Here is a 17,304-nt window from a genome sequence, read left to right as displayed (position 1 = left end):
TATGGTTAATTGCTATTTTCTTCTTTCTGCTAATCTTTAGACTTCAAGTTTTAAAAAATGAGCTTATTTTAATACTTTTGTAAAAAAATGTTTTTAGTTTACGAAAGAGCTGTGTCTTTATCATCTAACAAATGTGGTTTTGGTCTTTGAGCTTTTCATTTTTTAGTAAATGATGCTTCAAGTTTCTCTTATTTAATATTTAAAATGGTGAAAAATCATTTATTTTCTATCAAGAAATCTCCCGGCGAAGCCAGCTGAAGAAGCTCAGAAACACAGGCAACAGTATGAAGAAATGGTGGTTCAGGCCAAAAAACGAGGTAATGGAATTCACGTATGTTTGGTTATGTAAGTCAGCACAAGATTTTGTGTCTTTATGGATATTTTCGCTTTACCTTTTGGAGCTGTAGAACCTGAACTTTGGTGAATGCTTTATTTAATATTTTGAGATTTATAATTTTTCATCGAAAATGTATGTTTCTACTAACTACTTATTCCTGGTTACTTCATTCAAGATAATAACACTTTGAATTTACACAAGGAAAGAGACTGTGTAGGATAAAAGTACTAGGCTGGAGAAAGCTTTAGCCAGTGATGCTGGAGAGGCAGATCTCTTTCTTTCTGTGGGCTCAGTTTTCCTTATTTACAAGAAGATGTGATGTGATTTGATAAAGTGCCTTGTGACACCTAAAAACCCCATGATTCTTAGTTGTTTAAAAAGTATGTATAATAAAACGTGGTCTGTCTGTACAATGGAATATTATTCAGCCTTAAAAAGGAATGAAATTCTGACACACACTTAACATGAAGCTTGAAGACATTATTCTAAGTGATATAAGCCAGACACAAAAGGACAAATGCTATATGCTTCCACTTATATGAGGTATCTAGAATAGTCAGATTCATAGAGACAGAAAGTAGAATGGAGGTTGCTGGGGGCTGGGGAGGTGTGTCGGGGGGTGGGAAGTTAGTGTTTCTTGGGGAGAGAGTTCCAGTTGGGGAAGATGAAAAAGTTCTGGAGATGGACGGTGGTGATGGTTGCGTAACAATGTGAATGTACTTCATGCCACTGGGTGTACACTTAAAATGGTAAACTTCATGTTTTGTGTATTTTACCACAAAAGAGTATACATAAATGAAAATGCATGGCATTTCTCAGAGTTGCTGTTATACCCTAAGAGTTATTCTTAAGCTGTGAGCAGTGAAGTTGCAGGTTCCATTGGAAAGGGTGAGGGGAGCACAGAGAGGCTTCTGGTGTGTCTGTTCCTGTTCAGTCTTTTGACTGGGGCTGTAGTTTCATGGGTTTGTCTATTCTGTGATAATTTCGTTAGGTTCTCATTTGTATACTTTTCTGTGTATATGTTATACAGTATGTGTGTTACAAAAAAGCTTCCTAAACGATGGCTAACGCCTCAGCTTTCTAAACTCCATAAGGCGTGAAATGAGTCCTGGAAGGTCGGGTCTCAGTGCTCTACCTCATTGCCCTCTTCCTGGTGTTTTTGCAGCCTGGCTCTTTGAGAAAAGTCACCTAGCTTGAAATCAGTGGATACCAATTAATAGATGTTTTCCTTCTTTTAACTGTGATTTCTAGAGCTGAAAGAAGCCCAGAGGAGGAAAAAGCAGCTGGAAGAAAGATGTCGATTAGAAGAAAGTATTGGAAATGCTGTCCTCACTTGGAATAATGAGATTTTGCCTAACTGGGAAACAATGTAAGCTCTCTAGACTCTACAATTCTTTGCAGAATTCCTGGGAAGCAGCTGTATTAATTGTAGCTCCTCTCACAGCCCCTGATGAAATTATCTGATAAGGTTAAGTTGCACAGAGTCTCCTTCCCCTGCCTTGGTTCCGCCCTTGTCGTTTCTCACCTGGTACTGTGACAGCTCCCCTCCCAGCCTTTCCAGCTGTCTTCTGCTCAACAGCCAGAGGGATCTTCTAAGGCACGAATCTGTGTCACTTCCATACTTTACATTTCAGTAACTTCCTATGACTCTCAGTGTAAAATTGGAATTGCTTAGCTTAGCCGACAGGACCCCTCGTGGGACGGCACGTCCCTTTCCCTGTAGCCTCACCTTTCATCTCTCCTTTGCTTGGACAGTGCCCTTTCCTTAGGGAGCCTCGGGGCCTTTGCATGTCCCATTCCCTCTGCATCGAGTGCTCTTGCCCTGTATCTTCTCATCCGGTTAACACTTTGTCCTTTAAAGCTCAGTCTTCCTTGGAGAAGCCTTTCCTGCCCTCGCCCTGGCTCCAGGTGCCTGTAGAGGACCCCGCTGGGTACACTGCATCTGTCTGCTCAAGTTTCTGTTGTCCTGTCTGAGGAGGGGTGCCAGGTGTGCTTTGGTGACAGCCCCCAGTAGCTGGTACGCAGTAGAGTCCGGCACTGTTGTCTCCTTTGCGTCTGAGGGACAGCTGTTGGTTTTCCCTCCTGCGTGGTCAGAATGGTTAGGGGCTGGTGTCTGGACAGCAGTCCTGGAGCCATGCACAGAGACTGGTGGCTCCTTTTGGGCCTCCCCCTATCAGCAGGAGCTGGGGGAGCTTGGACGCCAGTTTCCTTTTTTCTCTTCCAACCTGAACCGTGTGTCAGGTTGTTGGGGACTTGCTTCTGGCACTTACCTGGGTGTCACTCACTCCCACTGTGGAGGTGGGGTCTCAGGGAAGCGGACATTGCCCTGTTGAGGCTCTGCACGGGGAACACAAGCTGTGCCCAGAGCCTGCTTTTCTGGGCAATGGGGCCAGTAACAAGAGTTAAGGCCCTCAGATCCCTTGGACTGACTCCCTGTGTGGCTGCAGAGCCCTGGCCCACCCTACACTGACTGATGCTTGATGTAGCCCAGATGCGTGCATTCATATGGGAACTGCTACTTAATGACCACCAGCTGGGTGCCGGGCGCCTTTCTGATTTGTCCCACTTAATCCTCACAGCAGCCCTTTGGGGTCAGGGGGAAGGTTCCATCATCTTGGTTTAGGGAGAATGATACTGAGTGAGAGGAGAAGGAGTTTGCTCTGGGTTCCCCAGGTGAGGGTGTTATGGGGCTGCAGCCCTGGTTTCTGCAGCATCAGCCCGTGCTCTCCCCTCTGTGCTGTGCTGAGGAGCACCGTGTTGGGGGTCTTTGGCACCTTTATGTCTGTCCCAGTCCGTTAGCAGTGTGTGTTCACTGTGACCAGCAGACCTCAGCGACTCTGCAGTTCCGAATGTTCTGAGTTAGCAGAGCTGCCCTGCCGTTAGAGTTGCTTTGCCTGAGCGCTTCACCTGTGTGTGTGCAGCTGTGCAGAGGCTGGCGGCCGTGCTCTCGGGCTCCCTTTTCGAGGCCCCTTGGGGTCTGCCCTCCCTCAGCAGCTCTGCAGCAGTGCCCCCGGCTCCCCACACCGTGCCCAGCTGCCTGCCGTTCCTGGAGCAGGCCAGGTTATTTCTTGTTGCTGTGCTTTCTGCTCAGAACGTCCTTCCCACCATTCCTGTGCTTCGACTGCTACTGGTCACTGAGAATTTGGCTCCAGAATAGCACTCTGGGCTTCTGGTTTGTGGCGCCCATGTCTGCGTGTGCAGTGCCTGTGGCACACCTGGCACAGCAGTAACCCAGTGGCCCAGTGGGAGGTAGTCGTCGACCTCCTGGTCTGTCTGTTTGGAACGGTGGACTGTAAGCTCCCTGAGGCCAGGGGCTGTGACATAACTACTGTGCCTCCCCCGCTTTTGTGGTTTGGGGTTAAGCACGTGGGTAGACAAATATTTCGTCACTGAGAACAAACTCATAAACTCATGCTTCCGTTTTTGTCCAGGTGGTGCTCTAGAAAAGTTCGAGATTTATGGTGGCAGGGAATCCCTCCCAGTGTGAGAGGCAAAGTCTGGAGCTTAGCCATTGGCAACGAGTTAAACATCACCCACGGTGAGTGGCTTGCATGATCCTAGGCCTGGGGAATCCACCCCTGGGTCCTGTGGCTTCTCCTGTCCCATTTGCCCCGTTAGGAAGAAAGGCAGCCATCGCTACGCCGCTGTGTCTTCGGAGAGGCCAGGTGAGTGTGTCTTCCAGGATTGGAGCCGGTGGGGAGCCGGGGCTCACTCCTGGGTGCTACAGTTATCTGGTGTCAGTTCAGAGCAGACGCTTGCCCTCTTCCTGATAGCTGTCACCTTCCCTGAGTACATGGGAAGCATACATGGGGCTCAAGGCTTTAGTGGGCTGAGCCATGTTCGGATCTCTTCTCAGAGTCCTGCAGAAAGCGAGCCTTGATGGGGACGTGAAAGTGGAAGGGAAGGATGTTTCTTTCTGTGGAGGTGCTGTATCTGGGGTACTTCTGGTTTTTTGTGACTTTTTTTTTTCCCCAGGCATCTTATACGTCAGCACCTTAGAGGGGACAGCATACTGTGCTAGGACTGGGTCCTCGAGGGTCTAGTAGCTTGAGTCCAGAGGGAGGTGAGCTCTGTACCCTCCTTTCTTAGGGCTGTTTGTCCCGCCATACGCACTCGTACAGTTTGGGTGTGCTTCTCCTCCACCAGTGTGTTCACTGGTTCACTCCCCTATCTGCCCAGCGCTCTGCAGGCTGCGACCCAGAGTGAAAGTGATGCTAGGAGCTCATAGACTTACAATTAAGTGCTGAAGAAATGGTAATCCTTCCTTCTTCCTTTTTCCTCCCTTTCTGCCGTCTAAGCTGCTCAGGACTCGAACTCCTTCCTTGTCTTCTTTGTATTAGTGCCCAGCTGTGGAGTTGGTGGTGGCAGTTTTTACCCTGTTGAAGGCCCTTGAGTTTAAAATAGATTGTTGTATCTTCTCTGTGTGGCTCGGGCTCGTGTCGTTATTGTAATTTTTATTTTGTCAGGTGTTGATCTCACCACGTGCGATGGTAGCCTTGGCCAGCAGTGTGCTCCATCTTGAGTAATGACAGCTGGTTGGGTGAATGGGCACTGGTTTCCTTTCATTGTGATCTCCTCAAAGTTCCATTTTTTTCGCTAATCCATACCTGCCCAAAACTTAACATCTGTACGTGAGAAGATGTATAGCATTTAACTTGTGGAAATGGTTTTTCAGCGGCTTCCCTAGAAGTAGATGTTTGGAGAAATGGATGACCATTTATCTCAGTCCCTGTTCTTGAAAATTTCTAAACTGTATCAACAACTCTACACCAGTTGGATGTAATGCAGGGTACTCTGTGTGTGTCTTTAATTTTTGGTTCTCACTGTTGGCTGCACTGATTTTATTTAAATTAAAATCCTTCATAGACCATATCATCGTAGTATATCAGGCTAAATGGCTAATTCATCAGTCACATGCCTTGAAAGTTTGCCTAAATTTTGATATTGGCTCGTTTTATTTAAATTGTGTCTTTCTTGTATAATTAGCTGCCTAATGTCAGTTGCCCACCTAGAATTGATGCTCAGGAAGCTGCGGCCTCACCTGTCATGCTTTCCTTCCTGTCACCCAAGCCCAGCACAGCTCTCTGTGCAGTCAGACCCTCAGGAAGTATTTGCTGAATGAATGAATGAATGAACGAGTGCCACCTTATTGGGTCCTTCTTAACCTCAGTTTTGCTGCATATTCAAGCCAATGTGACAACACAGATGATCTTGAAGTCTGCTGTTGAGGCCTGGCGTCGGATTAGGTTCTTTACTCACGTCTTTGTTAACATTGGCAGCAGTCTGAGGGCCATATATTGTTGACCTTATTTCCCTACTGAGAAAGTCCGCCACTGGCTGACTCTGAAGCCTGTGTTGCGATTTGGGAAGCCCCAGGGTTTTGCTCTTTTTGTGGCTGTGCAGTTGGAAACTCACTGAAAGTCAATCTAATCGTACTGTTAAACTTCACTCTTCGGGAAGTCAGCCTTGTACTTTGAAGCTTCGTATGGAAAGAAGGTGTGTTCACTGTTCTAACTCCCTCTCCACCCACAGACACACGCCAGTAAAACCATGCGGGTGTTTTAAAAACTGACACTTTGACCCATTTTACCCTGAGGCTGCCAGCATGTGTGCTTTAACTGTCAAATACCTCATTTGAAAAGTTGTTCCCAGTGGTCAGGGGCCACACAGTTGTTTTCCTCCACCTCCTGCCAAAATGAGCAAAGCTAAGCCCACCTCCTGGGAACTGAGAGTGGGCAGAAGTTCCCCAGACCCTCTAGCCTCCAGCTCAGCACACCTCCAGATTTGTTCCATAAGCATTTGAGTTAAGATGCATGCAGTCCTCCCAGGTGATGGTGTTAGTATGAAGTTCTATTTCATAACTGTACTGCCGTTGCAGACTAGTGTAGACTGTAAATCAGATCCTTCACAAGGTTAGAAGAAGGTCATTAATCAAAATTTAGCTTGTTGGAACACAACAGTGTTACTAGAATTTGACTTGTATTTAAAAAAATAGCATATACTGTCCGGAAGGCAGATGTGCTCTGCTTTATTTTCCAGAAGTATTGATGGAAAAAATAAAGTGGTAGAAATTCTCTGGGTAGCTGCAATTAAAGTCTTAGTGATTGACTAGTGGTCGTTTGTGATCCAGGGCAACGGATGGCTGGGAAGCATGGGAGCCGGGGAGGAGCGGGAAGCACCCACCGGACGGGTGGGCCAGCGGAGGCCTGGGAGCCTCTCTCTGTGGGTTCAGTCTTTCAGGAGGAGTGGGGCATGGTTATACCCCTGGAGGTCTGGGTATAAAAGTGAGATTTGTGAGCGTGAGTTATTTCACTATTGCCTAACTACCCAAAGAGAAGAATTATTGAAAAAATAAGTTCTGAATATGGAGGAGATTTGGAAGCTCTCTTGTGAGAGACCTGTCTTGATATGTCTCTGCCACCAAGAATCCTTATTTTTTGAAACTTCTGCCTGTGTTGCTTGCACCCCTATCCCATTTTCAGGCAGCAAGTTCAGGAAGACTGGGCCAGGGGGTAGCGGTTCCATCTTGTCTTTATTTGAAACCAGATTTTCTGCTTGTTCTGGGTTTTCTGCTTGTTTCTCCCTTTCTTCATCAGTCAGATACTCATTGATTATATTGATCTGTGTCAATCCCAGAGCTATTTGCTCTGGATACAGACATGAATGAGAGACTAATGGTCTTACCCCAAGGAGCTCACAGTCTAGTAAGGCGATAGACTCACAAACACATCAAAACAATATAGCTTTATGGGTGGGTTGTGTAACAGAGTGAATACCAGGCATGGAGGCATTTTATGTATTTCTTTGTATATAGTGATGTCTATAGACAATAGAAGTACCTTCTGGCCAAGTTGGGGGGATCGTTTTAGTACCTGTAATAAGCCTGTGGTGTGTAGTTGAACTGTAAATATTTGAACGAGGCAGCAGTGTCTTCTCTGGTGTTTCTGAGGAGACACGTGTGCACATGACACTTACCCAAAGGCTTTTCTTCCAGAGCTCTTTGACATCTGTCTTGCCCGAGCCAAGGAGCGGTGGCGGTGCTTTAGCACGGGAGGCTCTGAAGTGGAGAATGAAGGTATACATGACGCTAACCCCGGTGGGCTCCTTTGGTCAGTTACACGTATCATTATTTAGTACATAACAAGGAAGGTTTACTTAACTGAAGTAGTGGTTGGTGCAAATTTATAAAAGCTTCATGGGAAAGGGGATTTATTTTATTTTATATTTTGGCCACGCAGAGCAGCTTGTGGGATCTTAGTTCCCTGACCAGGGATTGAACCCTGGCCACAGCAGTGAACGTGCCGAGTCCTAACCGCTGGACCGCCAGGGAATCCCCGAAAAGGGAGTTTTTAGAGCGAACAGTTTAAAGAAGAAAACTTTTATAAGAAAGATTATACTAGTTCCTGAGACTTGTTAGTGTCCTAGAATGCTGGAGGGCTGGTCACGACCAATATCTTTTCCTTTATTCACTGCTCACGTGATGTACAGTAGCCTGGCACCCAGGATTGCTTGAGTGTTGGTTTATAGAGGAGCATCAGAGCTACTTCCAAAGAGACAAGAGCACTGCATATTTCCTAGATTATGCTTTTTTTCCATGACACACAAGAATGGTTATGATTACTTCTGCTGGTTAAGTAGTACCTTTTTTGCAGCTCTTTTTTTAATACTGTCTATGTGGTACTGGAATTTAAAAAATATAAAGCAAGTTATTCATAATTATTTGTTAGAAATAGTACACATGAGTGTTATACTGCAGTAACTCACACATATTCTACGTTCATACCCGTGATGTTCTGGATTAAACAGTGATTCTTTTGGTGTTTTCTGCGCCTGGAATTCATTTGTGTCTGTTCCCTGACTTGCCCTTACTTCCACTGACAGTCGTTGATAAAAGGTAATTTCAAATTAGATTCTGATTTCAGACTCTAGAAAATGTCTGATGATGGGCTAACATTAGATGGTGCTCTGAGATTTTTACTCTTAAAGCAAGAAATCCTACAAACTGTTGATCGTGTTGGTTCAAGTTGTAATTAGGCCCATGTGCTTCTGAGGAACTTCCTTCCCTTGTTTCATTCTTGTAAAAGTTCTAAGCCTCGCAGTTATTCCACACGCTCACCTCTGAGAGGTGTGATGACTCTTGATCTTTTGACAGATGCTGGTTTTTCAGCAGCAGACAGAGAAGCCAGTCTGGAGCTAATTAAACTGGACATTTCCAGAACGTTCCCTAATCTCTGCATTTTCCAGCAAGTAGGTGGTGGCAGTGATTTGTTGCTCTAAGTATGTTTTGTCTAAAATTCACAGATGTCAAATTGCATGTATTTGTAATCAAGTTTGAAAAGTACCAGGGATTTTTGTTGGGAGGGAGGGTCCTTTGTTAATACATTTAGACTTTTAAAAATAAGGGTAACTGATCCTTTCCAACAAATATTTAGTATGACTTAGGAATACCCAATCTGATTCTGTCATGCCCCTGTTTCTAGCATCATGCCTTGTACACACTAGGTAACCAGTAAAGGACAGTGGAATAAATTACAACAGATCAGTTAGCGACCACCTAGAGTGAGCCAGGAGATGTAGAGTTTAGACACAGCTGGGCTTCTCAAAGTACCTCAAGTACCTGTGGCGTGTCCCAGGTACTCTCCTGGTAGTACATACAGCAGCCGGGAGAGGTCAGGGATGAGGCATCAGGCATGCTGTCACTGAGGAAGTGGCTCTTGGGCTGTGGTTGGACTAGGTTTGAATTGACAGTCTGACCAGAGAATGGGAAAGACATTCCAGGCAGAAGGAGGACCAGAATGGAAGCATCAAACAGCTGATGGTTCAGGGAATCCCCAGTTCCTTTTGGGAGAGGGAACCTCGCTAAAGGAATGAACACAGAGGATACAGCTCAATTTCGTGGACCCTACTTACTAACTGTTGGCTGCTCTATTTGAGGTAGGAACCAGCTGCAGGGCGGTCCCTGCTCTGGAGGAAAGAGAGTGTAAGGGCAGAGCTTTGAGACGCACTTGGAGTGTAGCCAGGAAGGGCCGTCACAGAACTGGCACAGGATCTGAGAGGGTGCTTGCACCCTGTGGGCACCGAGGTCCAGCCTTTCCCAGACCCAGGCCCCAGAATGTTTTCCATGGAACATCTCTTGGGGATTCAGCATCATTGACTTTGAGAGTCACCGGGTGATTAACTTGGTGCTGAAAGATGTGTTCAGAAGAGGACGAGAGCTTTAGGGATGTCTTTCGGGTGAAGCTGGGGACAAGTGGCTTTCCTCTTTGCTCTGGCTTCCTTTGGGCATGTCTCTCTCCGTCTGTGGTTCCCAAAGTTCTAGATTTCATAAATGGGCAGTATTAAAAAAAAAACAAAGGGGGAGTGTGGGGAAACTATGAAATGTCCAAAACAAGTTAAGGACATTTAAAATAAGGAACTGCCATCTACTAGCACCATATTTTCACCAAACAATGGCCATTTAGCACCAAAGTTAGAGGGACATAATCAGAAGGGTGGTGGAAAATCTTTTAAGTTAAGAACATTTAGCTTTAAGGAAAGTTCAGTATAGTGCCTTTGCTTTTTTCTCATTTGGCCTTAGACCACATTTCACTTGGTGACAGTCGACACTGATCCTCAGGTGGACATTTGATGCTACCACAGGGTCCCTCCTTGTCCCCCCTTCTCTTACCCGCTTAGCCCTGGATGTCATCTTTTTACCCTCCCATTGCTGTTTGCTTTTGTCCTTCTATGATTTGGAAGTGCCTCTTCTTTTTATACGTCAGGATGGGATGGCTGGGCCATGGCGTTCTCGTGTAGCCACACAGTAGACGTGCACAGTGAGCATGTGACGTGGGCTGAGCCCGTCAGCTCAGTGTCTTCAGACACGTTAGCATCAGTGTGAGGCACCTCTGTGCTCAGTTAGGAAATAGAAATTCCAACACTTACATTTTTGGAAGAAGTTACAGGAACAAATGGAAATCTTAGAGGGATGGGAGAGCTGGAGAATGCTTAGAAGAAAAAGGTAGCTATTAGGACTTAAGAATTAGAGTGTATCTCCTGCACCTCCCATGCTGAAAAATACAAAAGAAACACAGACAGTGGCTGTTAGGGCAAAGGAGGCAGAAAGGGTGGTCAGGAGGGGGGCGTGCTGGGGGGACAGAGCGCCGGTGGGCACGCACCGGCTCTGAAGAGCCTGGGTACCTGGTCACCTGCTGAACTTGCCGGGGAACTGCAGTTACACAGCAGCAGCCAAACTAAGGGAGTTGTTCTAGCGCAGTGCTCACACTTAGCCCACCAGCTCAGTGCAGCTTTGTAGGCAGAGCTACAGATGACCTGGTCAGCTGTGGGTTGGTAGGTAGCGTTTGTCCAGTCATGCGATACGCGCCGAGCTGCTTAATAATGCTTGGCAACGAGGTCTGCTCGGAAACAGCAGGCGTGCCTGGTGGCGGCGACATCCATCACCCAAGCACTAACACTGCTGACGCGTGTCTTTGGTGTGTTGGTCCCTGTAGGGTGGCCCGTACCACGACATGTTGCACAGCATTTTGGGCGCTTACACTTGTTACCGACCGGATGTGGGTTATGTAAGTGAACTTTTCCAATATTTTATAACGTTCTCCTCTAGAGAGAAAGTCACTATATTGCCCGGCACATCGTAGGTGCGGATGTCAGGTTGAATGCCATTTTTTGTTCGGTATGGAAAGTCTCATGATAAATGACTTGCCTCAGTTTCCTCGTAGAGAAATTGAGCTGACATGGCTGCTCTGTGGCATTGACTACATTTTAACTGGGTTTGATTTTCATTTTTTGCATGTGATTTTTTTTTTCTCAGCGTTAAATCAGGAAAGCTTTTAGCAGTAACAGTTTTTAAAACTATGCTGCTGACGTTTCTGTGGCTTAGCAGACGTGTGCATGCATGGCTTTAGAAAGAGTGACGTGTTCGCTCAGACGTACATTTCTGTGGCACCAGGAAGCTGTACATTCTGCAGGGCAGCGTGTCAAATGCAGAGGTGGGGGGGGGTTATGGTTTCCCACGTGTTAGGGGTGGGACTGAAGGAGCGCACACAGGCGGCTGGCGCGCCAGGGCTCTGGTTCCGAGTCAGAGCAGGTCGGGATCCGTGAGGCTGTCGGTCCAGCCTCTGGTGGGTGGCGATGGGTGGGCGCAGTGTGGGACCTTCCAGCGTGAGGGTGCTTGGGTTCCTCTTTCAATAAGATGGAAGAGCTGCTCTGACTGTGGTGGCTGCCGTTTGTTTAATGCCCCTTTCTCTTCCCCTCTCAGGTTCAGGGCATGTCCTTCATAGCGGCCGTGTTGATCTTGAACTTAGATACTGCAGATGCCTTCATTGCTTTTTCTAATCTTTTGAATAAACCCTGTCAAATGGCATTTTTCCGAGTGGACCACGGCCTTGTAAGTATCCCCTGTGTGTGTTGTGCCCTGGGTGCTGTGTCCACACACAGCAAGCGTTGCCTAATCATTCTCTTCAGCGAGAAAAAGAATGCATTCTCCCTCCACTAAGATACTTAGAATAAGTCACCCTAGGTAACATGGCGGCTCATCTGGGGCATTGTGTTGGACTTTAAAAACATGTGGTCAATAGCCATACATGCCATGAATTTCTTAGTACCTTCTTTCAGAAAGTATTTCTGAAAATACATTCTTCAAGTGAGGGAGGAGGGAGATTCCTGCACAAACGTACACACTTTGTGTCCAAGCAGAAGCTCAGGAGCAGGCCCCACGTTAGGATCTGTCAAATAGCCTGTCGCATAGTGGGGTCCTGTGGCTGCCCGCTGCCACGTGGGGCTCTGCTTCACGCGATGGGCTGGTACGCATTCGAGACCAGCGTCTCCATGGGCGGCGGCTTGTTCAGGAAGGAGTTGGCAGTCCTTGCCCTGGGGAGGCCCCACCTGCTCCTGGTGCGGTGAGGAAGCGAGGCTCGGGAGTGACAGGGTTCCATCGAGGCACATAGCTGGTCCGCGAGCAGCCGGCATCGGAGCCCCTCTGCTTCCAGTAGCCCAGACGAGGAGCCACCAGTTCAACAGATCATCAGCTTTTTAATTAACGTCTTGATTTGCTGATCATTTGTTGATAGTTCACTGATAATTAATTTATCGTCAGTACTTTAGGACCAAAGCGATCTAACAGTTTAGATCAGCTAGGCAATTTTTCTCCTTGATACCTTAAGGACTCCTGAGTATTTCTTGCTCAGGCCGTACATATGTTTTTTTTTTTAAAGAAGTGTTTTAAAGCTGCTGCTGAATGCTGGCTGTGAAGGGAAATGTAAATCAGCAGAGTCCTTTTATTTATTTATTTATTTGTTTGTTTATTTATTTAGCGGTACACGGGCCTCTCACTGCTGTGGCCTCTCCCGTTGCGGAGCGCAGGCTCAGCGGCCATGGCTCACGGGCCCAGCTGCTCCGTGGCATGTGGGATCCTCCCAGACCGGGGCACAAACCCGTGTCCCCTGCATCGGCAGGCAGACTCTCAACCACTGCACCACCAGGGAAGCCCCAGAGTCCTTTTAGAAGACAGTTTGGTGTTAGATGTCAGTAGCAGTAAATGGCGTTGGTATATAATTCTGCTCGTAAGAATAGGTTCTAAGAAAGTTCAAGTGTGGGCAAGGCACTCTGCACAAAGGTGGTTATTACATGGTTGTTTGTAATTATTCAATAAAATTTAAAATTATTTTTCATTGTAAAAAATAAAAACATTTAAAAATGGGGATTTAAGGGAATGCAGAATGGTTCCTTAAAATCTGGAAATATATCCAGTGCAGTACTGATTGCAAAGAATTGTATTGGAGAAATATTTAAGATAAAATGCTAATTTTTTCAAAAGCATGTAAAACAGAACGTATTCCATAATAAATAGCTACCATATTTAACGATAAAAGGAAATATACCACAATAGTAACAGTGTTTATGGATGATCTTTATTCACTTCTGTACTTCATAAGTTTTCCACAGTGAGCATTTTATAGATACTACTTTCATAGTCAGGAAAAAACTCTTTATATATAATAAAATGATTTACATCTAAATACCTCCTCATTTTGAAGATAAGATCCCAGCTTCCTCTTTGGAAATACATGATAAAAACTGTGCTTAAAAAATTAGCTTGTATTATTAAGGAAAAATCATAGAATCATAACGTTGAGTGGGACCTGCATTTCCAGCAGGGTTTCTTTGCAGCAGCGCTGTGGACATTTGGGGCTGGATAGCCATGGTGGAGGCTGTCCTGTGCATCGAGGCTATTTAGCAGAATCCTTGGCCTCTACCCACCAGATGCAGTAGCACCTCCATTCTAGATGGAGCAACCAGAAATGTCCCGAGGCACAGCCCAATGTCCTCCGGGAGGCAGATTGCCCCCAGTTGGGAACCCCTGGTTTACTGTACATGCCTTCATTAAGATGTGCAAACAGCATCTGGGAGTTGCCATCTGCCCACGTGCATCCAGCCTCTCAGATTCGTATCGCTCCCATCCACTTGTAGCTGTTCTTTCTGTTTCAGCACCGCACCATTGCTCTGTGCGTTTCGTTTCCCTGCAAACCCTGTAAGAAGTTGAAAAGCATGTGCTCATGAAACAGGCTGTGGCCGCTTCCTTTCCCTTCAGTGTTTTCTCCCTCAGTGCCTCAAAAGAGCTGCACTTTTGAGCCAGAGCGCTGTTGCCCTGCCTCAGTATTAGCATTATATGCCCTCTGGAAATGCTGCGGGTCGGCAGGCAGGCAGACGTGTTTTTTGAGATCATTTTCGACAGTTAATTCACTCCTGGTTCTTAGAAAAGACTGAGGCCATCAGGAGTCAGCCTAGCCTGCGGGACAGGCATGGGTTCAGGGCCCTGCCTTGCCACACGCTGGTGATGTGACCTCATTAGGCAAGCTACGTAACTGCTCTGGGTTTCAGTTATCTACAAGTGGAATAAATAATAAGATGTAGTCGGTAACGTTATATGAGGTTAGAGAGTGAGCTTATTTAGAAATTGCCTGTGTAGTGCCTAGTTTTGGGTTGCCGACGAAGGGGTGTGAGAATTTACATACGAAGATGATTGTTAGATTCTAAAGGTGTAAGTATATTGACTTTTTTTGGTAGATTGGAAATGTGTGCTGATAATGAGTTTATTAGTGTATTTCACATTATCTCCCTAGATGTTGACTTATTTTGCTGCATTTGAGGTATTCTTTGAAGAAAATTTGCCGAAATTATTTGCTCATTTCAAGAAAAACAACTTAACTCCAGACATCTACCTAATCGATTGGTAAGACTGCATTTTTATGTGTTTTCAGAGTGTTTTCTCATCTCCGTGCCCCCATTTTTCTTTCCTCACTGCCGGCTTCTCTCAGGGCTCAGCTGAGCCCCGCGTCCTGCCTTACAGTCTCCCCAGCGCCCTGAGCACGATGCGCCTGTGTCTCAGCCCCGTGCTGCTGGCCGCCTGCTCGGCTCTGCTGCTCTCTTGAGCGCTGCCTGTGACTCTGACTGGTCCTCCTGAACTCCCTCCAGGGGAGAAGGGGGTCTTGGACTCTCAGTTTATTCCTTCCGCGAGGCGTCACTAAGCACCAGGTCTGTGCGGGCTCTCCGCTGGGATCGGAGACAGGCAGGCGCTTGCCTCTCCGGAGCTTCTGTCCAGGGGGAGAGGCTGTCCGTGCACAGCAAGGCTGCACAGCATGTGATGAATGCTGTTTCTGGGACAAGGGGAGGACCGAGGCCTGGAGACAGGCCGAGGGGTCAGGGTACACAAGGTAACACGGGAGTTTGAGCAAGACGTGACGTGAGCATGCGGTGCTGCAGCATCATCAGGGCTGCAGCAGTTGGTGTGGTGGTGTGGGAGCCTAAAGTACAGGGCAGAGAATGGCAGGCGAGAGCCTGGGAGACTGAGTCTGGTGCATCTTGGATGCTAAGCTGAGGAGCTCGGGCAGGATTACCGGGGCTAGAGGGAGCAGTTGAAGGCCTTTGCTTGGGGTGAGGATGGAGGTGAGTTCTGTTGGAAGTGACTTTTAGGTTAGGGGAGGCGGGGGAGCCTGGAGGCAGGGACAGACGAAGGCAGAAAGAGCAGGGCCTGAGCCGAGGCTGCAGAAGTGGATGGAGAGTGGTGAGGGAGAGGCGCTGGTGAGGGCAGGCTGTGGTCCCAGGGCAAGTGCTGCGGGACCAGCTGAGATCAGAGCACGGAGGGGCCGGATGCGGCAACACGGCAGCTTTAGGGAACCTGTCGGACGTTGGAGTATACTTACAGGCTTCCAGAGAGTTCCGGGGTGGAGCGGTAGACCGGCAAGTCTTCTCACACAGTGGATGTGGTGGCCTGGGGAAAGGCTGGGATGTCACCCGCAGAGGGCCAGTTGAGAAGGCTGGTGGTAGCCGGGGGCACAGAGGGAGCAGTGCCTCAGGCCCCCACTGTGGGAGGAGTGTCAGCTCCGGGATCCTGCAGTCCCGCCCGACCCCCGGTCTCTCTCGTTACTTAGCTGTGGCCTGAATAAGGGCCATGGAGCCTCTCTGAGCCTGTTTTCTCATCTGTCTACCCAGATGGTTAGCCTTTCAGGGCCTTGTAAGGTGATCACCCTACATCCCCCTGCCCCACCATGCAGAAGGGGCTCTGCAGAAGGAAAGACGTACTTCGACTGAAAGGCCCGTTTGGGCTCCAGCACTAATTTGTGCAGTGAATCTAAAACTGCTGGGAACGTGTAGCTGGTTTGACTTTTTTTTTTTTTTGCTCACTTTTTTCAGGAGACAAAAGGCTTACTTCTAGAAGGTAAAGTCCGAATGTCATGTGAAACGAGGCTCAGTCCCTTAAATAAAGCTGATTTGTCTGCACCCATGCGAATGAGCCTTTGGGACTCTTGGCGTTTCATTGCTTCTGTTCTAAACCCTGAGACTGTTCTGACTCCGCTGAATTCTTGCTGGGAACAAGGGTTTGGAGGTCAGAGCTCGTAGCTGAGGCCACAAGTGCTGGCGTCACTACAGAATAGTATAGACATCAGGCCATGAAGTGGCCACTACTAGGGTGCTGGACTCACCTGTCTGGCTGTTCCGGGTGGGAGTGTTTGGGGCCTGCCTAAAAGGCCACCTTAATTTAACCAACAAATGATTTCTCTACACCATGAACAGTCAACTTTTGCATAGGCTGTGCTTCTGCACCCCTGTTGGTGAACCTGTGCTGTAATTTGACTATGAACCCTGGCCTCACAGATTCCCAGGCCTGGGGCCTGTGACCCCTCGGGGAGGGTGTTAGGAGAGGATCACATGGGACCAGAGTCTTCAGCTTCTACCTTATCTGTTTTAGGCCCTCAAGTTAGATTCTTAAGATTCCAGGTAAAAGGGAGGTTTGGAAAACACTGTCTTGGAATAGTGTCTTTCAAACTTTTTTCCCCCTGACTTGCAAAAGGAAATAAACTTTACGTTGTGACCTGGTGTGTGGCCATGTGTGCAGCAATGTAATATATATATATATATGACTGAGACAGGTTTTTTGAAACAGTACCTAGCCTTTACTATGTGCAGAACGCTCTGAAATTTCCTATTTTCTTTGCAAAAAAAGAGCTGGCGCTGATCCACCCTGATGATGTCACAGTGCAAGAGATCAGTGATGGTCACGACGGGCAGTGTGAAGCGTGCTGTCCTGGAGAGTGCTTATCTGTTTTTTTTCTAGGCCGAAGATGGCTATAATCCAGTGGGGGCAGAGGCCAAGGGGACTCGCACTGATTGACTCCAGTGCTTCTCACATGATCTCATTTAACCCTTAGAACAAGCCCTTGGAGTGAATTGTAACACCTCTGTTTTACATGTGAGGAAATTGAGGCCCGGAGAGGCAGAGTGACCTGCCCGAGGTCATATGATTAGCTGGATGGCACCGCCGGTGTTCAGGCACAAGCCGCCTGCTCCAGAGCCTGTGCGCTTCCCCACAGAGTCCTCTCTAAGGGATTTAGTTATAAGGCAGCATAACCCACGAGGTGGGTCCCAGAGCTCAGGCTCCAAAGACGCATCAGCACTCTGATGAGAGAGTG

General features: G+C 47.4%; 1 protein-coding gene across 2 annotated transcripts in view; it reads left to right on the top strand.

Annotated features, from left to right (window-relative positions):
* The window catches only part of TBC1D14 (TBC1 domain family member 14), a 90,564-nt gene that overhangs the window by 59,889 nt on the left and 13,371 nt on the right, over positions 1-17,304 (top strand). For both annotated transcript variants that reach the window (XM_079717139.1, XM_079717140.1), the window contains exons 4-11: positions 235-317; positions 1,589-1,706; positions 3,769-3,875; positions 7,332-7,412; positions 8,490-8,584; positions 10,828-10,899; positions 11,595-11,723; positions 14,458-14,567. In XM_079717139.1, the coding sequence (XP_079573265.1) occupies positions 235-317; positions 1,589-1,706; positions 3,769-3,875; positions 7,332-7,412; positions 8,490-8,584; positions 10,828-10,899; positions 11,595-11,723; positions 14,458-14,567 (795 nt within the window). The remainder of the gene's footprint in view (positions 1-234; positions 318-1,588; positions 1,707-3,768; positions 3,876-7,331; positions 7,413-8,489; positions 8,585-10,827; positions 10,900-11,594; positions 11,724-14,457; positions 14,568-17,304) is intronic.

The sequence above is a fragment of the Hyperoodon ampullatus genome, assembly GCF_949752795.1.
Source record: "Hyperoodon ampullatus genome assembly, chromosome: 1".
Taxonomy (NCBI): Eukaryota; Metazoa; Chordata; class Mammalia; order Artiodactyla; family Ziphiidae; genus Hyperoodon; species Hyperoodon ampullatus.
Note: the sequence above shows the minus strand (reverse complement) of the source record. Positions and strands in the feature narration are given on the sequence as shown.